Here is a 10289-nt window from a genome sequence, read left to right as displayed (position 1 = left end):
GCTTTGCACTGGACTCGTACCTGACAGCAAAGGGCCAAACCTTACCTAAACTACAGCGACGTGGTTACAGTCCATGTCACCACGAATGCTTCATTCCTCCCTCTCATCACCACAGCATCACTAAATCATGCCATTAAGCTTGTATGCGAACTAAGTTATGCATCATTTTTCTTCCAGAAATTAGCATAGCCTCTGAACTTCCTGAACGATGGTTTAGGAGCAAAGCTCACTAGCTTGGCAGAGACAAAGCGCTCCGAGGCTCCCCAGGCCCCACGGCCCCGGCGCTCGGGCCGGGCCGGGGCAGCCGCTCCCCGCGACGGGACAGGACGGGGTGCGGCGACGAGGGAGAGGAGCAAGGAGGGGAGCAGGAGGGGAGCAGGAGGGGAGCAGGGGCAGAGCAGGGCGGGCTCCGAGGGCCCCCGAGCCCGGCCCGAGGCCCGTCCCCCGCCCGAAGTTTCCGCGGCAGTTGCATAACTGCGGGCGGGCGGGGCCGGAGCCGCCGGGGGCGGGCGGGAGGGGCCGGCGCTGCCCCCGTCCCGCCGCTGCCCGGCCCGGGGCCGCCCCGCCCGCCCGGGACACCGGCGCTGCTGGCGGGGCCGCAGAGGCGCTGCCCGCCCGCCTCGCCCGCTCCGCTCCCGCCGCGCCCGCTCGGTCCGCGGGTCACGTCCTCGGCGGCGGCCGCCAGCGGGGCCGGCCCCGGCCACCGCCCGCCCGGGACGGTTTGCCCGCCGTCGGGGCGGAAAATGAACCCCGCGGCCGCGGCCCCGCCGCCGGGACAGCAGGTGATCCACGTCACGCAGGACCTGGACACGGAGCTGGAGGCGCTGTTCAACGCGGTGATGAACCCCAGGCCCAGCTCCTGGCGGAAGAAGATCCTGCCCGAGTCCTTCTTCAGGGAGCCCGACTCGGGCTCGCACTCGCGGCAGTCGAGCACGGACTCGGGCGGGCCCCCGCCGCGCCCCGCGCCCGCTCACGTCCGCTCGCACTCGTCGCCCGCGTCGCTGCCCGGCGCGGTCCCGGCGCCGCAGCACGGGCACCTCCGGCAGCGCTCCTGCGACGTGACGGACGAGCGGCCGCTGCCGCCGGGCTGGGAGATGGCGCTCACGCAGACCGGGCAGCGCTACTTCCTCAAGTGAGTGCGGCGGGGCCCGGCCGGGGTCGGGGGGCCGGGCGGGAGCTGCGCTGCGAGGCGGCGGGGGGACCTCCGCGTCCGAGGGGTTGCGGCATCCGGGAGGAAACTCCTTCCCGGGGGGAAGAGGGAGGCGAGGGAGGGCCGGGGGCGCTCCCGAAGCCGGGCGGGAGCCCTGTCGTGCCCGTCGCTGCCGTGTTCCTTTCGTGCTTGCCCACACGTCCAAGATTCTGAAACCATTTTTTTTTGAACGAGTTCAATAACAGTTATTCCAGGGAGTTTCCGGCCGGTGGGAGCGGGGCTCTGCGTGTCCGTACCCGTCGGAGGCAGCGGGGGCTGTGGACGTGCGGGGGCTGCCCGGCCCGCTCCGGCCTCGGGGTGTTCAGAGCATCCCCGGCCGCGGGGACACGGTCGGAGCCCGCCTTGTTCTGGTGACAGATTTTGAGAAATGTGATAACACAACTGCCGATATCACTCCTGGCCGGTCATTTTGGCCAGAGTGCTTTATTTGTTACGTTCGGTATTTGATTCAAAGCAGTCTAATAGGCCTGAAAAAATGTAGTAATTGTAATACGTGGTAAGGCAACAGTGCCTTATTTTGGTAGGTTCTGTAACTCAGCTCCAGATTCATTGCAAATTAAGTGGCACTGCATTAACCTGGTAAATAATGCAGTGACAAAATGTTTGCTAATGAAATAAAATATTTACTGGTGAAGCTTCTGCCTAAAGGTGTTGAGGGAGTTCCATGAGGTCATTTCCTTGCTACAGCCTTCTCTGTCAGAAGAGTAAACCACGTTCATATTAAACCACGAGTAGGTATTCAACCATCATAAATGGCTTATAGACAATGTGTGAGGGGAAAGAGAGACAAAACTGTTTAGCAAAATGAAAAAAAGTCATAATTTACATGATTGTATAGTGATTTCTTTGCATCGTGGGTTTGGAATCTCCAACGGATTACTCAAGAGCCCAGTCTTTAAATTACTCTGCGCAGAGTTTAGATTTTTTACTTTTGCCATACTCAGAGCTACCAGCAAAGCACGGAAATACATTTCTGTCTGTCTCTGTATGTCGTTTGTGATACTGAGTGGACATGTCCAGGGGTCCAAACTTAGGAGTTTGTTATTGATCTAGTTTATCACCTATATGAGAAGATCTTGTGTCTTCACACTTTGCATGTATTTTTCTGGAGAGAACAAGGACAGAGAAATAGGTGACTGACAGGAGCACTGAAACAGACCATTCATAGATAAATATTAAATATGAATTCTTGCTAGGGTTTGGCTAGGGGTGTTTTCAGATAACTCTGCCTAAAAATTGCATAACATAATCTTTGTCTGCTCTTTGTTTTTTGACTAATACCGAATATCCAAATGAGTTCATGTGGTTTCACCTTCCTGTCACGCATTTCTGACCTAGAGACAGAGTTTTCCAAGTCGACGGATTCTTGTTGCTTAGGCTAAAAATGCAAGGCCTTTATTAAATAGAAAGCATGGGTAAAAACTCAAAATGTGTTTATTTTTTTTTCCCAAATCATATCAGCAGTAATACTCCAATTAACCGCATCCTTTTTGATATGAAATACAATATTCAATTTGTTACCCAAGATAGTCTTTGTTTTGTTTCCCCAGTTTTACCTATCCAACAGAACTTCCCTCATTTATCTAAAAGTAAATTGGAATCATGCATTTCTTTACACATGTGGTGTATTTCTTTATACCCCAATGCTTTGGGGAGTAATATTTCTCTATAAAATACTAACATATGAATTATAGTATTTTATAGTGATGTAATGATTTTCAGGTGAAAATACAGTTTTCTGCAGAAATTTAAGATTGTTTATGGAAAACAGCATTTAAAACTATGTTCAGTAACATAGGATTCAAATCAGGTGATATGCTTGAAAATCATATTTGGTTAAACCAGGCATGCAAGGTTACATTTCCTTATATAAAGAAAAAAAAAGCCAGTGCTTTCCAGCTTGATGATAAAGATTTGTTTGTAGGCATTAGGAAAAGAAAACTAAAAAATGAACTAAGAGTAAATAGCTAAATTAGGTCCTGTTAAAGCCTTTATTATCTGTTGAAGCTTATAATGCAATTTGTTGTATTTAAACATATTTTGATGAATTATTGAACAGAAGTACTAGTGGGAGTTTCAATGAACAGCGAGCTGACCTTGTTGACAGGGAACCAGCTACAACTTGAAGCAGTTGCACTCCTGCATGTCAGTTCTTGCAGAAATTTTCTGGCTGTGACTGGAAGAAACATAAGTAGCCTGGGGACCACTCCACCCTGTAATTAAATACCGAACAGCACAAGTGGGGGGTGGAAAACAGACTCATTAACACACACTTGCAGCAATGTTATCTAAGGCATTTTTCTGTGTGTGCATGTGTGGAAAAAAATTTAAGTGTGATTTATTTCTGATAAAAAGAGTTTCTGGAAAGACAGGCAAACTGCCTTGCATAGCTCTTGTGCTGGTGAGTGGGAATATCAGTGGGAATATCAGATCCTCATGCTGGGCTGTGTACACACATCCTGTAAAAAGAATGTTTCAAGTATTACTTTCCACCGATTTGGGTTTAGGTGGTAAAGCTTCATATTTCAAATGAAGACCGAGGTTTTAATGTTTCCTCAGTGTATGTAGAGAGCTTCTTGCTCAGACTCTCCTAAACAGAATATGGAGAGTTTGGTGTCTGCACTGCGCAGACTTGTAAAACCATTCCCACCGTTGTCTTGATCACACTGTTATTTTTAAAATATTACAAGGAACATTTGCCTTACCAGGACATATTGGCCATTAAATTCTGCTTGAGTGTAAGAAGGCTAATTCCTTGCAATATTTGATTTAATCAAAATGTTCAATTTTTTTTTTACTGTTTTTTGTTGGTGGAGAAACTTGATTTAACACATGATCAGTTTTACAAAACTGAGCATGTTCAGCAGGGCAGCAGAAGAAAAGTAATATAAATAGAATGAAAATACCTTTTTCCTGAGAATGACAAAACAAATAATGCTAAGACAGTTGACATGCTCCAGTGATTTTCAAATACGGCCTTTCCCTGAAAGCCATTTGTGTTAATTCTGCAGAAACTTTTATTATTTTATACTGGTGTTGTGCTTCATCATAGAGAAACTTTTCCATCTCAGGAACGTAGTTACACAACTGGAAATGGGGGAGGAGATGGACAATGCATGAGGGTTACTCAGTTAAGTTCCCATAAGAATGTGGAGAGCACTAACACCTTTGTAGGACACGTTTGCAGTGTTGTCCCACAGTTGTGGTCACAGTCCCATGTCCAGCAAGGGGGGACTTACCTTGCTGTGGCTTTCCTTGTCCTTGTAGAGGAGTGGTGCAAAGCAAGAGCCTGTGCATCCCTGCTGGCTTTGCTGTTGTGCATTAGAGAGACACATTTCACAGAATCCTGCAGCTTTTGGAGCATTTAATCCACACCTTGAGGCATTTGCTTTGTTCCCCGTCACCAGTGGTTGTTTGTCTGGGACTTAGTGCCCGAACTGCTCCTGTTGCCAGCATCCCTTTATTAAAAATAAGTTATAATGTGCTAGAAAGTACCAAGATATATTACTACCGATGGTTTTTATCTGGAATTAGTGAGTGTATTAAAGAGTTCCTAGCAGGCAGGAAAGCTGTGATACAATATGAAAGTTTAATTAACGGAAATTCAACTATAGCTCACCTTTGTAACTCATTTTAGAGATGCTCAGGAAGTTTTGAGATTGGAATGTGCACATCAAAACTAAACTTTCAAGCTGTGATTGTCTGTAATTCAAGTGCTGATTTAGTGATGGTGGTGGAGTTCCACTTAAAAGACTACCATGGATCTGTGAGCTACTTTTTCTCCTCTGAATTTGGCAGTAGGAGCAGCTACAGAGTTTCTGATGAAAGCTTATATTTATTAATTTTCTGGTCCAAGATCATGTCTTTTCATGATCAATAGACTGTTTTCTCAGAATCTAAAATCACGTTGCCTGTGATGCTTAAAACAATTTAGTGGTTAATGTGGGGCTTATTAAAATCTGAGGAGAGAAGCAGCACTGGAATAAAATTGCTTCAGGGACACATTTTGGTTTGCAGAATGTGATCCAGTTCCCTCTCCCACTGAGTTTTCTGAGTTAGGAAATAAGCTACATTTTAGATTCAGCTGTAACACATCAGTGAAGAAAGCTTTAAGCAAGACTGCAATGACTCTGGAAGTGTTACCAAGAATGGCTTCTTTTGAGGAAATATTTAAGAAACTTATTGTAAAGGACTGTCTAGACACAGAAGTTGCATTAAGTTTTTGTGTATGAATTTCTGAATTATTTAAGGAATCGGTGATAACACACTGTTGTGTTGATATATAGAATTTGATATATTGGACCGATGTATACTTTTAAGCTAATAAATTAGTAATGAACATGCAGAATTGTGTTGGTTTAAAAAAACTTGTCTTAAATTTGTCCTTTAGTTGTAGTGTTAAACCCAAAATGCAGGAGTATTTGTGCATTAATGAATGACAACTGTCATGCATTCATCTCATGACGTGAGCTGAAAATACAATTGCTTTATGCATTAGTCATTAGGAAATAATATCAATTAGCATATTCTTAGAAAGATATGTATAGAATAGATACAGGTGTTAATTTAAGAATGCTACCATGAAAACCAGATGTTTTTTCTGATACCATCTGAAAGGGTTTTGTCTTTACTAATGGTTTGGGTTGTTCAAGGAAAGAAAATGAATAGTAGGCTTATTTTTATCGTGAGCTGCTATAGTCAACATCTAACAGTTGGTCTGCCTGGCCATCTGTATTCCATAATTGGTAAAGGACAGTGTGGAGAGCTGTCTGCTTCCAAAGGTGATGGATGTGTCCAACTTTGAACAGGTCTGACAATGTAGAATCTGTGAAGTCTGCCCTTTCCAGCTTTTTGCTGTTCGCTCCTTCAAATCCTGTTGGAAGAGCTGGAGTTTGGGCTTTGACTTGTTCCCTTTTGGAAGCTTTGGTTAAAGCTGAAAATTCTGTCTGATGGAGGTTACTACAGGACAAGAGCTTCTTTGTAACAGTGTATTTGGGGCTCGGGGGCATTGCGTGACTAGCAGATACAAATTGTATGGAAGCAATTAAATCCAGAGGAAATGTCATGTCGGCTGAATTTCAACATACAGACTTTTGGCATTTTCCCCCTTCGCTTAGAGAGAGAGAGAGAGAGAGAGAGAGAGAGAGAGAAGCTGGCATGATGTAGGATGGAGGTGGGGTTTTTTTTGCTTTGGGGATCTTTTTCTTTTCATTGATTGATAACTCAAAGTCCAGACCTAGAGTGAATGCTACTGCCCATGACTGTTGTGTGAACTCTTCAAGAACAGAAATCTTGGGAACACTGCACTGTCCCACAGTATTCCCTACCTGTGACTATTTTAAAGGCAGATGTGATGAAGCTACACTGCAGAGACAGATACAGGCTTGCTTAGAGAACTGAGCAAAATGTATTGTGTTAAAATTGAAATCATTGCTTAGAACGTCACCAGAACTTAATGCAAATGAAGGGAGATGTGCAAGAGGAGTAGGCTATCTTGCACCTCCTCCTGGCTGACAGCATCTGCATCGGCTGTCAGGCTGCAAGCACAGCAGTGCTAGAGAGTCCAGGCACAGGTTTTCCCACAGTGACTTATTTGTCTGCTCATACATCTGCCAGCCCCTCAGTGTTTTCATGGTTTTATTCACTGGGTATTGATCTGTCCCTAGTCATTTTTGGGTGCAAGATTCTGACAGTCTTCCAGGATTGAGAATAGCAGGGCACTTCCATGGTACCTTTGAGTCTTTTCTTGTATGATGAGTAATCCTTTTTTATTATCTGCAGTCAGTTTTCCTAGTTTGGCTGCTGTTGTTGTTTTTGTAAATGTACTACATTCCTGTTTTTTGGTGTTTGATTGGTGAGCAAAGGTGCAAGCATCATGAAATGCAGTAAGTCTTTGGTCAAGCAAGTCTTAAATTGTATCAGAGTCTTTTGCTTCTGAAACAAAAAGTAGTATTTGAACTGTGAGCCTTAAATTCATGTGGGCTTTTAAAGAAGTTAAAAAGTTTTAAAAGTTAAAAGTTTTAAACTTCTTGATTGAGGTGTTTTCTTAGTCTTCACCTTCATTGTGAAGCCCTTGAATGCAGCAGCAGCTGAGCAGAAGGAAGTGCAAGTCAGTGGGAAGCTGCCCTGGGCTGGAGGGAACAGTGGCTCGGTTCCTGTTGTGCTGTGACTGCGGAAATCACGGAACCTCTCTGGGCCTTCGCTTCTGGGCTTCATTTCAGCATCTGGTCTTGTTCATGAGAAACTTCTGTGTATTGAAGCAGACAGTGTACAGGAATAAACCTGAAATATCGCTCCATGGAAGTTGTTTCTTACAATGTTACATCCTTTTGCAGTGTTATCCGGCAGGAGTTTGTTAGATTTTCAGACCGTACTTCCAAAGGTCTCTTTAACTGATAAATCGTTTGGGAGATGTGAGTTTGGAGTCACCCTTTTTGACAAAGGAAGAAAGAAAGAAAGAGAGAACAAAACTAAACTGTTTGTTGTCACTTGTTTGTCTAAGCAGCCTTTTGTAACAGTAAGGTAGAAATGCCAGAGTTGTTTTCAGAATTTTCTCAAACTACTGTATTTTCAAAAGCTTCGGGAATAAACGTAATTGCCACTTAAGAAAGGCTTTGTATTGTCTGCTTAGTCAGACAGTCTGGACAAAAGCAGCTCTTCTAATCTTGACACATGTTCCATGTGGTTTCTTCCAGAGAAACACAGGCAGTCCTGTCGTGTGGAAGCCTCTCTCTGCAGCCTCCTGCCAGTGCCCTCACCTGGGTGAGATGTCTCACAACTGGAACAAAGCAGGCTTTGCATCAGTAAATGAGTGTGGCCGTGCTGTGTGGGCAACACCGTGCAGCTCTGCAGGAATGCAGGAAAAGGTCAGCACTTCGGAGCTGACAAGAGCACAGTTTAGTGGGGGAGTTCTCCACAAAAGCTTTTTTTATTTCGCATTTGGTTTTGATACTGCATTTCCCTAGTCATGTTTTACTCATTCTACTGTAAATATTTAAACAGAAATATAAGTGCATTTGCCATGAGAGGTTGGGAAAAAATCTTTTTTTGCAAATGTATATGGCAGAGTTGCATCAGCACATGCCAAAACTGAGGGTTTGACGTGAGTAAGGTTGATGTGAAAATTGTGGACCAGATTTTAATGTTGAATAAATGTGTGTCTCTACAACCTACAACTCCTCTAACTGACATGGCAGCCTTGCCAGCAGGACGGGTACAGTGATGCCAGCAATTCTTGCCATCCCTTCATGCTGCAGAGAATGCACCTAGTGTAATGTTTTGACAGCCATTCCCTTAATGAAGACTGTTCCAGTCATGGGATGATATTTTCACAGATGCTGCCATCACTATCTCTCAGCCCTGACATCACCCTAAGAGTATATTAGAATTTTAGATAAAACTTAGTTTTTATTAGAAGTGGTGAAGGGTTCTACTTCTTTATTCAGGTTTTATAGCTGCCATTTCAATTTTTGTCTGCTACCGAAAGAATTTATGGCAATGGAAAATCGATGAAATTATGCCATTGCAAGAGAGCAGACAATGTAAAACTTAATAACTAGCATAAAAGAGATTTCTAGTGAGACTATTTGTGACTTACTGAAAGTGCAACAGTAAATCACTGATAAAAGAAATGAAGGTTTTGCTAAAGATTCGGCACTGAGAGTAGTCAGTAAAGGTATGTTGTAAGACATACTTAGTCAAAACTAGGAAAGATCCTTGTTTGAGGTTTGTAACTTCACAAAAAACTTTGCAATTCTAGTCCATGTAAATAAAAAAATAGCTCTTGGTATTAACCATGCCAATGCTCACCCAAATCTATGAAGAAACATTATTTAAGCAGTCATCTGCAGTGACAGAATGATGCACATTATTAGGTTGATTTTATTTCTATGATAGACTTGCTCTGAGGACAGGGTAGATCTAACTTTGATTTCTTAAATTCTGTGTATTATATGTCTTGTGAATTACTTGGCAGACTTGCCATGATCTTCCATTGTCAGACACTGGCTGAAGTGCCGTGCTGCTGTGGCAGGTCCCTGCTTTGTGTGGCAGCATGGAAATGGGTGAGCAGTCTGTGGCACCAGAAGGGGTTTCAGATGCTGCACATTCCAGAAAGCAACTCCTGTGTCCATTCTCTTGTCAAATAGTTGTCAAAACCTAGGTATTGTAATTGATCCCAGTATTGGTGCTATATATTTATAGTCAAATACTTCTCAAAACATCCATTAAATTTTGGGAGTTTGACGTGCTATTTTTTACCAATTACTACAGGTCTTTATTATAAATAAGAGTAGGACAATAAAATGTGAAAGAGAAGCATAACTTGCAGATAAAACAAATGGGGATGCAATTAAGACACAGGAGCACTGTCAGTTTTGTCCCACTTTTCCTGGAGATACAGACATATATGTTTGCATTTAGTTGAGTAGTTTTGTGGTACTGTCTGGTTTGCTTTACTAAAAGCATGCCTTCTGCTGAGGATATTGTCTCATGAACATTTCCTTTTTCTGTCAGGATGGCTTCTACTAGAACAATATTTTCAGTGGTCTTTTTTTATCTTGAAGAAACAAATGTCTGATTCATTTTTCTAGAAAAAACAGGAAGCTGTAAAGAAGATAGACTGAAAAAGAAATGCATGCTGTTACTTACAGTTTAATTTATAAAGGTATAAAGCAAACTGGAAGTAACTCTTTGTTAGATACTGAAGGGATATTACAGTTTCGCTGTTCTCCTCCCTGTTATCTGAACCTCATGGGAAGAACAATTTAAGATGATCTTGTAAAAAAACCCATACAAAAAACCACCTACACACACGAAAACGTCAAATGAAAGCAGCTTCAGCACAGCAGTGTGTATTTTGAGAGCATCCAGCCTGTGCACCTTTGGGAGCAGTGTGTTCTGTGCCCCTGTTCAGTGCTGCTGCCCTGGGGCTGGCACAGCTTCTGACCACAGCTGAGGACTTCTCAAAGCAAGGGAGAAGACCAAATGGGGAAATTTGAGTTGGGAGTTCTTTCTGGCCTATAGGAATGACATAATTAATGGATAAAATGTTCCAATTAATTTTAGTAGACTGAAAGAA

General features: G+C 43.6%; 1 protein-coding gene across 1 annotated transcript in view; it reads left to right on the top strand.

Annotated features, from left to right (window-relative positions):
- Nucleotides 1-549: 549 nt before the first annotated feature.
- WWTR1 (WW domain containing transcription regulator 1) overlaps nucleotides 550-10289 on the top strand; it is a 47728-nt gene continuing 37988 nt past the window's right edge. Inside the window, exon 1 of the mRNA XM_064665616.1 lies at nucleotides 550-1132. Within this exon, the coding sequence (XP_064521686.1) occupies nucleotides 744-1132 (389 nt within the window). The 5' untranslated portion in view covers nucleotides 550-743. The remainder of the gene's footprint in view (nucleotides 1133-10289) is intronic.

Source organism: Pseudopipra pipra, chromosome 10 (genome assembly GCF_036250125.1).
Source record: "Pseudopipra pipra isolate bDixPip1 chromosome 10, bDixPip1.hap1, whole genome shotgun sequence".
In the NCBI taxonomy this organism is placed as follows: domain Eukaryota; kingdom Metazoa; phylum Chordata; class Aves; order Passeriformes; family Pipridae; genus Pseudopipra; species Pseudopipra pipra.
The sequence above is the reverse complement of the archived record's forward strand: the minus strand, read 5'-3'. Positions and strand labels throughout refer to the sequence as shown.